The 16,478-nt window shown below is 38.4% G+C and overlaps 1 protein-coding gene across 1 annotated transcript in view; it reads left to right on the top strand.

The window, feature by feature from the left end:
* Window positions 1-15,725, top strand: part of LANCL3 (LanC like family member 3) — a 38,323-nt gene extending 22,598 nt beyond the window's left edge. The window contains exons 2-5 of the mRNA XM_085049294.1: window positions 5,204-5,327; window positions 6,393-6,590; window positions 7,544-7,751; window positions 8,766-15,725. Of these exons, the coding sequence (XP_084905420.1) occupies window positions 5,204-5,327; window positions 6,393-6,590; window positions 7,544-7,751; window positions 8,766-8,925 (690 nt within the window). The 3' untranslated portion in view covers window positions 8,926-15,725. The remainder of the gene's footprint in view (window positions 1-5,203; window positions 5,328-6,392; window positions 6,591-7,543; window positions 7,752-8,765) is intronic.
* The last annotated feature ends 753 nt before the right edge of the window (window positions 15,726-16,478 follow it).

Raw genomic sequence — 16,478 nt, 5'->3', positions numbered from 1 at the left:
AGAAATTTGGGAAAGTGCACTCTCAAGATAATGCATGGTGCTGTTACAGCATCAAACAGACTGCATTAGGAACAGTACTTCTGGAACTAATGTAATTTCTTGACTAAAGTTTTCAGGAGATTTAAACCCATATATTTTTATTTTTAAAAGAGGGATGTACTTGGCAGTGCTTGTGAGGGAAGCAGACAGCTGTGCACTTGGAGCTGGGTGTCCCACTGTGCCACAGGAGAGGTACATCAATCAAAATTAAATGACACTGAAGGGAGACAGACCCCTGTTGTACCTACTATTCTTCTGTGGCTTCAGGTGTAACCATCATCTGAAAGGCAAAAACCTGGCTGTGACATTGCATGGAAAGGTTCCTGAACAGTGCCACTCCCTGTCTTTGGCAGAAGAAGATCAAGTTAAGGGAAGAACTTAAATATCATGTGCTGTAGTCAGTATAATGAAGTTACCAAGTAAACTCCTGTGTCTGCTGTCCTGCTGAACCCAAATATATATATCCTTTTTTGCAGAATTTTGGGTTATTATAACTAATTCACAAGCTCCCTCTGCTGGGCTACCAGTATAGGAGAGCAATGGCAAAGCTCCTGTTATGTTATTTGCAGATTGACCCATTTTCTTCAGCTTATTTTGACACTTTGTACAGCACTAGAAAAACTGTACGATCAAATTAATGTAAATGGCTTTTTAGAAGTGTGGCAGAGAAAGGTTTGATGTGTTACATGCATAATGAAATGTTTTTATGTGCATAGACATTTTTTTCCACCCTAATGTAAGTGTAGCAGTTACCTCCTGAAAGCGCTCATGAATCTATCAAAAGATAAAGGTACTTGGCTTCAGTAATGCCTTCTGTTACAGGAAAGAGCTACAAGGAAATAAATTCCTTTTAAAGGAATTAAAAGCTTACAGTCATCAAATATACACCATACAGTATGCAGTTTGATGTAGCAGTGGTTTTCAAAATGAGCCAAGGGGCTTGTACGAGCATTGAGAGGAATGATGAAGTGCTGAAAACATTACCCTAATCAGAAGAGCTCGTCCTGCTGCTTTCTGCCTAATCCTCAAGGTCAAGATATCTGTCTGCAGTTTTCAAAACACATCCGTGGGGCTTAGCACTGTCATAACCAATAATTGCAAAATCTCTTTTCGTAGATTAAAAGAAGTGAAATTATTGACTTCTGACTAAACAATCACAGGGTGAGAGATGGCTTACAAAAACCAGGATGATGCTCTGTGATTGCTGTAGACATCCTGGCTGGCTTTTAACATGGATTTACTGAAGAAGGGACCTGCCTTAAATAATTCACAAAGTTGTGGAGTGCCTTTATGGGAAAAGGCATATTGTCTGCAGTGGCACCAGAGAAAAATGGAGAGATTTTAGGAGCAAAGTGTGTTTTTTGCTGTAAGTCAGGCTCCTAGGCACAGACAGTGGTACAAATAAAAGGTACTATAATTCTGCCTATGTGTTGTGCTTAAAGTAACAGGTGTGTGGGAAGGTAGCTGGTGACTGAGCTGTCACCAGTGTGAGTGGAGCAGTTATTTGGCAGCACTCAGCATCACTGGACAATGATGTAAAATAGAAAATAAAGAAACCCACCGACATATTGATACAGAAATTGTAGGGAGAATGTGGAATACATGTATTTAAAACATCAGTCTAGTGAGGAGACTGAAATGAACATTTCTAACATCAATTGAGACAAAAATCACCTATTTTGACTGAAGCAGACAGGCTTTAGTCTGGAAAAGGAACATGTAAAATGTGTGTGTTTGATGAACAGCTGAAAGCTTAAGAGAGATTTTTTACATGGATGTGTAGTAACAGGACAAGGAGGAACAGCTTTAAATTGAAAGAAGGCAAGTTTGGTCTAGATATTAGGAAGAAATTCCTTGCTGTGAGCGTGGTGAGACACTGGAACAGGTTATTGTGGAGAAGTTGTCCAAAGCCAGGTTGGATGGGGCTTTGAGCAGTCTGGTCTAGTGGATGGTGTTCCTACCCATGGCAGGGAATTGGAACTAAATGGTCTTTAAGGTGCCTTCCAACCCAAACCATTCTATAATTCTATGGTAGAACAGGTTGTGATGTCTTTAAAAGTACAAAAAGAATTAGCTGATATTTTAATTGCCGTTAATGTATCTCTTAGTGTCATTAGTCTTCCAGCCAAGTATTGACATGATAAAGAGTAATTTTACCTACACTCATATTAAGTGACATCCAAGAAGTTTCTCAAAATGTGTATCTTATATAAAGCGTGACTTTTTTTTCTAGGTAGCATATTCTCATATTGGCTTTATTCTGCATCAAAGCATCTGACAGCTCCAGAGGACATGATATCAATATACAATTTATCCTTTCAAAACCTTTTCTGTCCCTAATTAAACATTGCTTCAGTAATTCCCAGGGGCAAGGAGGCATTGCAACTACACTGAAATGAAAATGAAGTTTGTCAGGCCACAGTTGCGCTGTCTGAGGTTATGATTAATGTATTCTATGACTGTTGTTTTGGTCATAAGATTTAGCTGTTTTATTAAAGATACTGTGAGGGACTATACAGAGACAAGCCACAGATTTTTGATGATTTTTTTTTTTTGGTAAGGTGGCAGAAATCTAAGGAGGTTTTAACACAGAATTGGTTGCAATAAAATGTGTCAAGCCAATGGAGATCTTAAATGAGATTGCTGATTACTCAGCTTTTGGCAGGCTACTTAGAGTGATGGTAAGTTGAGAGTTTCTGTTCCAGCCAACCATTTCCTCATATAAGGAGCAGATCCTTCCTATTTAAGTGTTTTGGGAAACAGGCAGCAGCCCTACAATGACTGTGGATTATGAGACTTGGTAAGAGGTGTTTGTAGTCAACGTAAAGATTTTGTTTATTTAGCTATTAGTTAGGACATATCTACCTGGCATGAGCCTACAGGTCAGTCCGAGTGGCCAGAAATAAGGTTGTTTTCAAGATACACCGGTAATTTTCTTTCCATTTTCTTTGGTCATGTGGAAGTGGATCAGGTGGGTTGATTTCTACCATCCATTTTAATAATGATTTTAAATTCCATTTTTCATCTGTCTTTGCACATGAGCTGCTTTTGCATTCTGAAAAAGAGATGATATTTATTAGCATATTTCATTATGCCAGCCAAAAGTGTATACTATGTATAGACTTAAATATCCATTGTGCTCAAAATATTTGACTTTTTACATTTACTTTATATTTAAAAACGGTGAACAGTGCATTCCTATCTAGTTGATGCTTCCTTCTGTTGCACTGTGGAGGGCTGGATTTGGGTAGAAGTTTATATCCATTTAAAGTACACAATCAGCATTCTAAAATAGTTATTAGTTCAATTTAAAAATTAAATGTGCTGAACATAAAACAAGCTTATGTTATAAAAATAACACAAAAAACATTATTTGTATTGAAAGCTAGTTGATAATATTAAGCGAATGAATCATTACATACAGAAAACTAACTGATTAGGATTTTCTAACTTCCAGATTTACAATTAGTAGACTTTATCCTTCACATGTATTTTTAAAGGGTGGCCTTACTAATGCTTTTACACAGTATGGAATTGAGAGGAGTAGCTCCCAAATTTCAAGACAGTAAAATGAGAGCTCTGGAGAGAATTCAGTGTTTCTTACCATGTCTTTGCTCTCCTCATTTGCTTAAGGTTCAAGCAATTTCTTTAAATTCTGTGAAGCTAAAACAATTAATTTTAAAATGACTGGAAGTGAGTGAAGTCTCCAGATGTTAATGGCTTATTTAATTCTACTGCTGTAACATTAAAGAACACTAATCAAGATCAGAAATAGGTTGTTCTCCAGGTTGTACAAATATCAGAGTCATTTGGAGCACCTGTAATAAAATCCCTTGTTATCAGGGAGCAAGGTGAGGCACACAAACCAGATTTTTCAGCCATTAGTTTTCAGTCCAGTTTCAAGTGACATTAATTATCTGTAGCATCTTTTACAGTCCAAATGAGACACTATAACAGATGCTGTCTCCATATTAAAGCTATCACTATTTTTTAAACTTGAAGAACTAAGTGTAAATCCTATGGTAATACAAATTATAGCAAACCCAAATGTGTTCAGAAACATTTTGAAGACATTATTCTGATATTCCAGTTAATTTCAGGATTGCCATTTATCTTGTCAAGACTATTTGTACAGCCTTTTCCTTTTTATTTTCTGTCTCATTTTGCCTTTTTTTTTTCTGCCTCTTTTCACAAGTTGAAATATATTTCTTCAAAGTACTGCTGCCATATGGGCTTTCCCCTAAAGCCAAAACACTACTTCAGTTAAATTATTTAATTGGCCTAAGTATTGGTCAGTAATGTCCAGGTGTGGTTGACACAGCAGATTGCTGATGATTGCAGTGAATTGCATATAATTAGAGTTGTAGTTAAAAGCTGTAAAACTGATTCCTCACTGAGTGCTTTAGGTCATTAGCTTGGAAAAGTTAATGTCTGGTGAAATTCGTTGATCTTCTGACACCTCTAAGAGCAAGGCATTAGTTATTTTTTGGGACTGCATTAAAGGTAACATTGACTTGTTTGTGATGCTGAAGTCCCACAAGCATAGCTAGCCTATCTTCATAGAAGCCTGGCTTGCACTTCATTTTCCTTAGCATTTTCTTGTGTTAAGAAAGGCTGGTTCTTGTACTAAGAGGTTTCTGAACCCTCATACATAGTAGTGATTTTCAGTAAAATTTAGTACCCTCTTCCTTGTTTCCTCTTGTTTTAATCTTGTCTGTAGAAAAATCTGTTTAGGTCAGTGTGTCCCAATAAAGTCTGTAACATTTACTTCTCTAATCTTTTCCTTTGTCTTCTCCTAATGCTTCTTCCCCCAGTCTGGAGGCTGCTGTTCTGCAGCTTGCCTGCTGCTTGTTGTCAGCTTCCATCAGACTGAAGATCTCTGGGAAGGAAAGACTCTTAGAGGGCCTCTTTGCACCTCATCTGTGCAGCTAAAAATTTGACATTCACTTCCTGAGACAGGATGAAACTCTGGTTTTGAGAAACATTATGTAAATCAAGCGTGTTATGTAAGGAACTCTTAATAATGATGTACATTACAGCATGTTTGTGAGATTAAAGGCAGTACTTCATCTTGTGCACTGGCAAAAAAGCAGAGTCCTGAAAGATGTCTTAAAAAATGGAGTTATTGTAATAGACTTGATGTTTGTTTGATGTTTCTGTTTAGGTGCTGACCTCAGCACAAATTAAATCGATTTGCCTGGCCATACTAGAATCAGGAAAACAGTATGCAGTGAAGAAAAGGAAACCAGTCCCGCTCATGTATTCCTACTATGGAACAGAGTATCTTGGTGAGTAAAACACACCAAAACCTCTGAGAATGGTGCTGTGGGGAGATGCTGAGATAGTAGGCACTTCAGAAATAAAGTACATAAAATCTACAGTGTGGGATTTCTCCTGAACCAGCTGGGGCCATCCACCCTCCTCAAACTGTGGAGTGGGACTGGGGAGCTGCAGGGAAGGGCTGGTGCTGCCCTGGGAGCACTGGGGAATGCAAGAGGTGCCTGTGCTGCAGCAGGGCAGCAGCTTCATTCCCTCTTCTCCTTTCTGCCCTGCTAAATCGGCCTTGCCAGGCAGAGGCAGTGAGAGGTGTCCATGCCTGTGAGGAGCAGGTTACTCAGGGAATTGTCAGAGATGTTCTCTGTAAGCTGCTGTTGCCATGCAGGGCCTGGCAGAGCTGTTTTGGTCGTGTCAGTGAGACTCATGTTCAGCTGCTCCCCTCACAGGCAGCTTGGTTGGAGCTTATCTGAAGCAGCGGTGAAAGGCCACTGAGCAGGGCCCTCATGGGCTTCTCAAGGCACAGTATCAGTGCAGAAAGTGTGAGATCTGTTTGCAGTTCCTTGGCAGGGGAGCAGAGAGAGCAGTCATTGAGTGCTGTGTTCACAGACCCTGGCGGGTACAGACAGTTCTTGCACTGAAATTTAGGTTTTAGCTCACTGATACTGTCAGTCAGTAACTGGGAAATACCCATTTATGGCCCAGTTTCAATTTGCATTCAAAAAGACTTCAAAATGATGGCCCAGATTCAGCAGTGAATCAAGAAGAGTAACACCTTGGAACAGAATTCAGTTCAGGTTCAGTTTAACTTCACACAGTGAGTGTCAGTCATATCTGGGTGAGTGCAGAAAGAATTCATACATATTTTTGCAAAGCTAGAGGAGCTAGAAATGACTGAAGTAGTAAAATGCAGTGTTATGCACCTAGAAATTTTTTATTCTAAGCACTGTTCTAATATGCATAAAGAAGATGAAAGAGCCATGGACTTGACAAGGAAATCTGTTTGAAGGGAAAGTTGCAATGAGGTGGAGACAGGACCTAAGCCCACTCTCTAATTCAATTGTTTCCATTCTTTACAGGGGCAGCACATGGGCTTTCATCAATCCTGCAGATGTTGCTCTCCTATTATGAGTACCTGCAGCCAGCAGATCAGGAGCTCGTGTGGCAGAGTGTGGATTTCCTGATGGACCAGGAACAGAACAGCAATTGGCCTCCTGAGCTGGGGGAGACAATCGAGCGGGAGAACGAGCTGGTGCACTGGTGTCATGGAGCTCCAGGTTCTCTTCCCATTGATGCTCTGAATTGCCAGATGCTGATCACATTGCTTTTCCACACTGGGTGGTTCCATGTAGAAGATAGTCTCAGGTTAAATTTGACCAAAGGGACAAAATCCCAAAGGACATAAAGAAGTTACGCTTAGAGATGTGTACATTCATTAGTATTGTTTTTCCCCAGAGAAACCTGTATCCCATCACTGTTCTTGGGTAATAACACAGATGTAGCTTACAAGAACACTTCAGCTACTTAAGTGTTTGTTAAATTCAGACCACAAGTGAGCTAAACATTTCCTTAGGCATTTGAGTTGGTTATGTGCCATGTGCATTCTCCTAAATTTACCATGAATTGAGCTGTGCAGTGTTCTGGTGAAGATTATGATTAATTTATTCAAATCCCCTCTAAAAAGAAACCAAAAAGCTTTTTGTTTAACAGAAGTTAGTATGCTTAGCTGTATATAAGTAGAATAAAGCAGTATGGACTTCATTGGGGAAAAAATGGAGTTTTTTCTCATTTAGTAAAAAATTGTATCTGTTGCCAGGATTACAAATTGTCTTGCCCATCCTTGTGTTTCTGTCACTATAAGCACGTGAGGTGAATGGGGATTTGAAACCAATGGAAGACAGTGCTAAGACTGTACTGTTTTAAAGGCAAAAATGTGACTGCTGTTTTAAAATGATGAAAGTCTGGGAATGTTAGAGTAAACCCTGAAATTCAATAATGCATTGAAGAGATTGAAAGTGGTGTTGTCACAGGGGGTGGATAAGTACATCTTACTGTGTGCTTTTAGCACAGCAGATCCTCCCCCCTCCACATGGAGCATTTAGAGGCAACATTGACACATGTAGAGCATGAGGCTGCAGTTTTTTAGTGTATTAATCTTTATTTTCTTATATGTTCTGTGAAACCCTTGGTGTGCTTATTACAAAAGACAATCTCACTGCTCTTTTCCTAGGCATTGCATATCTGTTTGCCAAAGCTTACCTGGTTTCCAAGAAGCCTCAATACCTGGACACTTGTATCCGCTGTGGAGAGCTCACTTGGCAGAAAGGCCTTCTGAAGAAGGGCCCTGGAATATGCCACGGGGTGGCTGGTAGTGCTTATGTGTTCCTGCTGCTGTACAGGCTCACTGGGAACTCAAAATACATCTACAGGGCACAAAGGTTAGCATTCCTGTCTTCTGGGTTTAGGGTAATACTGGAAAGTTTCAGGAACATTTGTAAAGTAGAATGTGTGATCACCACCCTGGTGTGTAACCTGAGTGTTTAAGCTTCAGGGCCAATTCTAGCCATGAGTTCTGGGGTGGATGCAGTCTGTGAAAGCTCTGCAGTCTGGTTCCAGAACACTGGGTTCTCCCAGGCTCCCTCCCTGCCTGAGAACCTGTGTTCCTTCAGAGGGAACTGGATGTGGAGGAATGATGTGCATCCAGGTCTCATCCTGATATGATGTCAGAACTCAGACAAGTTGTGTACCCAGTTCTAGTAAAAATTATTTGTTATGATTTTTTCAGAGCATTTATTCCATATTACTAGAAGGGGAAGGTAAGTACAGGATGTGGTGTGCAGTTATTTTATATTTTTTTAAATTTATCATTCCCACCTTTATCTTAGCTAGTGGGGTAATTGGATTTTATCTGGGTGCAAGCACATATGGTCCAGTGAAAATTCTGTCACAGTGCTGCAATTGTCTTTTATTATGTATGTGTAGTTTACTGTAACTGTTTAAAAACATAGGATTCAATATTTGTTACTGTTTTCCTTACAGCCTAGAATAAAAAGGTATAGTAATTAGGATGACTGATTTTCAGCCATTTGCCTACGTTTTAAATTTGTTTAGCTATTTCAGCATTACAGAATTTGTTGAATCAATGTGAAACATGGCTTGCAACATAAAAGTTATCAAAAAGTATTTGTTTAATGATGTCTTCCAGAAATCAGAAAAATTGTATAGCTCTTAAGAATAATGCACATACAGATTGCAAAGGTTTGTCTCTTCTAGATGTAATGAAACTCACTTTCTTACGGAATTTTGTAAAAATTGTGTAAAATTTGCAGATAAGGTAAATAATGATAATTCTATTTTTAATTTCTAAATGTTATTAAAATGATGCTTCCAAACAGCAAGTAGACAGAAAGGGAGGTCAAATAATAACAAACTCTTTTTCTTTTTTCTCTTAGGTTTGCAGACTTCTTATTTACAGAAGAATTTAAGTCTGGCTCCCGGGCACTAGAAAGCATATATAGTCTGTATGAAGGTTTTTCAGGAACTGTGTGTTTCCTGACTGACTTGCTGCAGCCCAACCAAGCTGAATTTCCTCTCTTCAGTGTCTTTGTCTAAAGACTGACGTTCTCCAGGGCCACATCCCGGTGGTGATGGGAGAGGGCACCTGCAGTTTCACTCATTTGTCAAGACAGGCTATTTACAAAACGAGCCAGGGGTACTGCTGATGCTAGCCTTAATGTAGCTGGGAGTCAGATCAAAAAGAAATTACACTGGGGCTTGGGTGGGGGTGGGGGAATGTGTGTGGTCAAAATAAATGGGTCAGTGGGGAAAAAAAGAAAGGGGGAACTGACTGAATATGATGTTGTAGATACTTATCTAATTATTCAAGTGAGAGAGAAAGGGGCATTATTAAACTTTTAATTTGGTGAAAAAAGGCAAGCTAGAATTACAGGGACATGCAAAGGAGAAACAGTGATACATCCAGTAGATTTTAAAGAGTCCTCCAAAAACCATTCATGGAGCAATGCACTTATTGGAGAGGGTGTTTCAGACATGTCAGCTGCACTCCACAAAGGCAAAATCTGGGATTTTTTTTTTTACCTAAATCACATCTGCTAGTTTTGGTAACATGTTAGGAATACCTGTATCTTGGAGCTCTTTGGTCTTCATATAATGCATCTAATGGCAGTTCTGTAGATAGCTGTGTGTTCAGGCTGCAGTTTCACAGTTCATTTCAGCAAGTGGGGTCTTGTGTGTAAATGAGCACTGATTTGGACTTCTCCTTTTAGAGCTCATGTGGCAAGGAGCTGGTCTCCTTTCTGATCTACTGTAACTGTGTCACTTCTTGTCAGTATTTTCCCAGTCACAGGGAAGAGGGGTGGAGTCATGGAGAAGACTTGGATTGAAAATTCTGTAGCAAAGATACAGCAGGCAGACTCCTTCTTCATGGTACAGCATTGCTAGATAAGTATCGTTCACTGATACAAAAGCTTCCTTTAAAAAATAATTACTTGTAGCAGTGTTTCTGAACAGTACCTAAGTACTTCAGATGATGGAAAACCCATTTTCCTTGATGCATTCTTCGCTACAAACCCTGCAAAATGAATACAAACCTGGGATAACATACTGATCTTCAGAAAAAACCTGATAACAAAACTCAAAATTGCTTCTTTGCCTAGTTAACAAAATAATGTATATGCCCAAATGATTTTTAGCTAGAAAATAATTTAGATATAAATAAATCGGTAGTTCAATACTAGTTGCACTAGCACTTAAAGTTGCAATCATACACTGTTTTCTTTGTATTATAGATATGAAATGGTACTTGAGAGCTAAAGAAAACACTAACATAGATTTGTACTAAAAAATAGAAAATTAATATCTGTATTTAAAATATATCTACTATTTATTTATTTATTTTTATTTATATGGGAATAATGTAATACCTGCAAAGACAAATCAGGAAGACCAATATGTCAAAAACTGAAGTTAGAGAGAAAAAGCTGCTGTACATGCACTGCCAAACAATGCGGTCCCTCTTCCTGCATTCTCAGCTGGAGGAGATTACAATTTATTTTTAATGCCTAATGGATTAAAGTTCCCATTTCATTTCAGTGGGCTTTGATCAGGCTATAAGTTGGAGCCGGGTCTTGCAATCCTTCCACATTTTGATATAATAATCCCATTCCTGCTCTTGCCACTGTTACTTTAATGAGATGGCTTGCATTATTATGAGCTGCAGATAAGGATTTCTGTTACTTTGTCTTGCGCTGGGCAGCTCTAATTAATTACTTAATCATAGAAATAACCATATTTCATTGGTGAATATAGCAATGCAGTTCTGTATCAGTTAGTCAAGAATTTAGGTATCTTTTAGAGAATGGAAATGTTAAAATTCAATATGCACTTGTTACGTGTTTATTAAAAGACGTAAGTTAAAAGGTTAGATGGTCTTTTAAGAAAGCCACTAGTGTCACTTGGTTACTCTGAGCAGTGAGATGTGTGCACACAGAAGGATGAATTCCATAGAGAGGCTGTACACATGAAGCTGAATCAAAAAGTCAATGTGTGAGTGTGCTCTGCCCAGCCCTGTTGAAATACTCCTGTTAAATCAGAGCAAAGTCAATTGTCAGTTGTGAAGATTCCAAAGCCATTAGGATTTTTGATCTAGTTGTTTCCTGTAATGCATTTGGCTTATATATTTCATAACTGGAACCTTCTTAAACAAAAATTTAAGGAAGGTAAAACTTGGCCTATTTGCTTCTTCCCTGTGGTCAATCACTTTTCAGTCTCAGTTTTTATTGTAGGGTGATGTCACTCGGCTCAAACATGTAAGTAATAACATTTATTCCACTGCATTTAAATAGCTCCTGTAGTTGTATTCTGTCTTACTGGAAGACAAAAAGGTTCTGCTGTGATGCAGACTCACACTTTTACAATCCTTCATTTATGGCCTTTACTGCCCTTATATTTAGAGATGCAAACATAAACAAAAGCTGTCTTTTGTTCTGATAACTACATCCTAAAAGAAACCCCAAACAACTCCAAACTTAAGCCTTAGCAGAATCTGCCCATATCAGAATAGTAATCATGACCTTTTGATTTTGTCCCCAGTGCCTACTCTTTAATTATCAGTGGGCCACAACATTTAATTGTTTCCACTTAGTTATTTCTCAGGAGTTGCTTGAAAATGAAAACCGTTGCCAAAACCTTAATAAATCTAAAGCATTATAAATCAGTAACTTAGATTTAGACCAAGTTATGAGTGCTGATAGTATAATATATACCACATACATATTAAAACTTACCATAATAGCAGTAGATAAAATACTTCTGTTTTATTATACTTAAATTCCAATGGCCAAGTTTGCATTTAACTTTAAATGTGATTCTTCATAAGTGGCAGGAAATAAACATCAAGAGCTCAGTGTCAGTTTTCTAGTGGTTTTTCCTGTGGGTCTTTGTAGAATTTCTTCCAATTCACATTCAGAGGAGACTGATCTTCTCTGTGTTGTGATCAACAGCACACACAAAACAGATCTCCTGTCTCCACAACCATTCTCTATATAAGAAGCCACGTGTTTTGGCTCCCTGAGAGAAAGAAGGCAGTTATTTGAGTAAGAGTTAGTCTATTCAACAATGAGAAAACCCACGCTACCACCCAATTTTTGAAATCTAGGTCCCAAACATCTCTGCAGCTTATGCAAGTTCAGCACTGACTCCAGCAAGGGCAGCACACAAACATCCAGTCTCATGGGATACATCTGGTAAAAGTCTTGGAACATAATTGTTCCTTTCTTTCATCAGACATGGCACTTTGAGCTCACGCTTACAGGTTTGTGGCTTTTCTTACCTGACCTGGCTGGGTTAAGGTGGCTGCTGGATGTACTGCAGTCACTGATTCTGAACACAGTGCAAATACACCCCAGGACTCTGGAAAATGTTGTTCATTAAATGAGCAGGGGTTTTGTCATCTTTCCCCTCCTTATTTTCTATCTGATTTTGTCTCTGTACTATATATGCTGTTACAAACATGCTGTTGCAACCTTTATTTGTTGCTTTTAAGACATTGATAGGAAAGCAACCTGAGTAGAGCTGTCAGCACTTTTCAGTGTAATAAGAAGTAAGGTCCTCTGTGTACCCTTCTTCCTGCTTTGAGAAATCAATCATGCAACCTTTGTTAGACATTTTCTGTGGGATGCTGTCTCCTCCTGCTTCCCAACTGGGCCCTTATGGACTGAAAAATGTATTCCTGTACAGATTCTGCCATGGTGCTGTGAGAAAAACTGTGTTACCAGAAACTCAAGAAGCCTCTTTCAAAGAGTAAAACAATAACTATGTCATGTTTGCACATTAGTTTCTTGGTTGTGTTTAGTTTATAAAGTGTAGGCAATAGGAATTTAAGTGATATAATAGTATTTCTGATTATGCTGTTTAAGCAAAGAGGGTGCATTATGTGGGTATTGGTGCTTATTTGTGATGTACCTGTGTTTGTGAGGTGCTATTTGTGAGTAAAGCTGTAGATTACACATCACTTTAAGGAGCTATATACTGTTCATCACTTTTAGCCTGCCATCCATAGATTACTGCCAGGGAATAATTTTGAGGGAAGCTAGATCTGTAGTGTCTAGATTTATTGATTTTAAGATTCGTAGAAACAGATGCAATAAGTTTTATCAACAAGTACATCTTTATTTTTACCTTCTACTCACAATTCTCATCATCATAATGTGTTTATTTTGTGCCACTGCTTTCAGTATCTGCTTTATTTGCATCACAGTTGCCTTCAGTTTTCCTGCCTTTGTTTCCCAACCTATGAATAACTTGAGGAAGCTGAAGAAGCAGCCCAGGTCTTTTGGTCTGGAAAATAAGATGCATTGGTTTTGCTTAAGCAGGGTGTTCTACTAACTTGCATTACATTATTTTATGCTCCCAGATTGTCTCTTCTCACTGGCTGTGCCATTTCCCACCTGCTAAGGAAAGATCATTATCCTTATAACAACTGTCACTGGTGTTTTACATCATAAAATAAAACAGAGACTTTCTAGGGAGCATGGTCACTTCTCCAGTATTTCAGTTCTGTCAGGATAATCGAAACCAAGTGAAATAGCTGAACATTCCAAAATATACTTTTAAACAGTTCTGGGAAAAATACATAAGTGAATGCAAGTAAAGGGATCACCTTTATTGCTACTCTGTCAAATTAAGTAATGCTTTGATGTTCTAATACTGATTATATATGGACATAGGAAGAACATGACAAGACTACTGATTGGTTTTTTTAATACTGTGGGAAAAAACCCACAGTATCTGATGTATTCAGAAATGTACAGGGGCAATATGTGCAAATGGAAACTTTGATAAGCAATCAGATTTTTCTACTCACATAGTTTTCTGCATATACAGTTACAGCATCTGCCAACATATTGCATGTTTTATGCCAACAGTGACCTATTTTTGTGTATGCATGCATTTTGAGATTATATCCTTGTTCTTTGGATCTCTGAGGTCTGCCATGTAAATCTCAGGTGCAGTAATCTCCTACATACCTTGAATATTCACTGGCATGAGTGCATATTCTAATCTGTAGGGAGATTAATATATCAGGAATAAAATTGCCCTATAGATTTTCAAAGAGTAATCTTGCTCTGAAGAAATACATTGATAGCAATTGCTGGCTGGCGACACAGCCTGAACTGCTCTGAGAAGACATTTCAGTTTATATAAATGTCTTAGACTAAGTAGTGGCAGCAGAAAGCTAAATTGGAAAGAAATAAGATAATGACCAAAACTCCCACCACGAGGGGAACAACATATTTCAAAGCCATAGGCCAAAAATGCTCAGGGCCCACAAAACAATACAGCAATTTAGTGTGAATGGGCATTTTCCAAGAGAACAGCACAGTGTTTCATTGCACAGGTAGTGGTACAGCAAGCACTGTGCAGGTTTCAGCTGCCTTGAACAGCACTTCATTGCCATTACAGCAAAGTCATCATATGTTGAAAAACATTTGCCTGTGAAGGAGTTGTCTGTAGCTGAACCTACTGCCTACTCCTGTCTTTTAATGGAACAGAAGTGATGTACACTATCCATGATGAGGCAGTTTAAAAAAATACATTCAAGAAGCCAACAAGCAGCAACTTTTCAATCTGCCTTTGAATTATTAAATCTGACTAATTTGTACTGTTGCCGTTGATGCTATCCCCCGTATATTTAAAATTCTACATCATGCTCTCAAAAAAAATTCATTTATAAACAGCTATCTGCTTGAAAATACATAAGGCCATATTTATTTTTAATGCTTAGAAGGGAGTCCCTCAACTGTTCATTGCATGACTCAAAGAGAAGATGGAGGCTTTTAGGTGAAATACAGCAATACCAACTAGAACGGCAGAAAATTAGTTAAAAACTCATTTTGCTCAGTGGTATAATATTTGAATGAAAGAGATTGTATAGTGTACTGATATTCAGTAACAGCATTGTATGACTATGTAGAAGTCCTTAAGTCAGTTGTATCCCATGCGGAATAGTAAAGAGATCCTAGTCAAACATACATTTTTACTTCAAATAGAAGAGAAAGGCTGTCTGACCTGAAATTCATGACCACACATGAGAGAAGAAAGATTTCCTTTAACAATGGTCTGATTTTGCCACTGAATTTGCCTCTTGCACTCTTTTAAAGGGCCTGATAGGCCACCTGCTGATGTCAGTGTTGAACCTCCACTTGATTCCAGGCATGCAAGGTAGCTCCTTCCACACGTGTGAAACAGGGGTAAAACTATGTCATTCCAGACAGACCCCAGGCCTACAAACTTTCCTTTACACATGAGTCCCATGGAATTAATAAGGCTTGTTTGTATTGTATGAGGAAAGCACAGATGTTTGCATATGCAGGGCCCTATTTGATAGCAATTTATACACATTTTATCTCAATATCTCTGCAATATACGTGAATGCCAATACAAATAAAAAGTACAGGGAACTTAAATGGCATTATTTCATGTCTAGTTTGTGTTGGTGACACTTGATTATTCAATATATTCCAATGTGTGATGTTCATTCCTTGAGTACATGCCACACCCTAGATTGGTTTCTCAGTATTACAGCCATTCACAGCCATGATGTGGTACAGGCCTGTAGAATCAAGGTTGATTTGATTCTTTAGAGATGCACCTTATTGTTTGAAAGCAGGAACCCTGCTTTTCCAATATTTTAAACACTGTGATCTTTCAGAATGTGTTTATTGTATTAGTTTTGTATTGTAGATTATGATAGAAACTAGATTTTATAGCTTTTTAAAAGCAGTGATAATATTAAGCTTCATAGTGGCAGAACAAACTGTGTATATCCATATTATGAATATTAAAGCTGTGATTATATTTTGCCTTAAATAAAAGTCCAACCTTGAACAGTATGATTTTGCATTGGATTGTTTATTTCTGTACTTATCTTTCATAGTGCTGGCAGCTCTTCCTTCCAGAATAGTCATGACTCAGTGCTCCAAAAGCTCTTCAGTGGTTATCAAAAATAAAATAAATTATTTTAGAATGAGATAAATCATCCAGGCTGCACACAGTGCTTAGGCAAAACTACCTCATGGTAGTTTCCCACAAGACAAGACAGGTTACTTTTGGCCTGTATATCAAAGTTTCCCACTGTAGGTATTTATTGTCAATGTGCTTAAATCTCAGTTTTCATGGCCTCTTCCCTTTCCAGAAAGACCCCTCCATTCTCAGTGAAGGACTCAAGCATTAAATTCACCTAGGCCTGCCTACAACAAGGTTTCCATCTTTGTCATCATCAGCTGAGCTCAGATTGAGCTGAGCAATGGGACTCCAGATTTGCCAGTGCAGGAGTTCAAATGACCCAAACAAAGTATTTATTGGCATATTTGGTATAAATCTGGTGACACCGTAAATTGCATTAAAGAACAGTAGCAGACATGCAGAAGTAACCATTAGTGTTATCCCATTAATAACATGTCAGAGTCTTTATTTTGCCTTTCTCTAGTCCTCCTGGTAAGTCCCAGGTCTGTAACTAATCCCCAAGTGCAAATCAGCAGTTCCCTGGTAACAAGCAAGGAAAAACAAGATCTATCACCAGAGCCAGCTGAGCATGAGCCAAGGACCTGCACCAAGAGGAGGAGTGAAGCAATGACTGGAGACAC

The sequence above is a fragment of the Lichenostomus cassidix genome, chromosome 1, assembly GCF_008360975.1.
Source record: "Lichenostomus cassidix isolate B80296 chromosome 1, HeHo_3.0, whole genome shotgun sequence".
In the NCBI taxonomy this organism is placed as follows: domain Eukaryota; kingdom Metazoa; phylum Chordata; class Aves; order Passeriformes; family Meliphagidae; genus Lichenostomus; species Lichenostomus cassidix.
The sequence above is the reverse complement of the archived record's forward strand: the minus strand, read 5'-3'. Positions and strand labels throughout refer to the sequence as shown.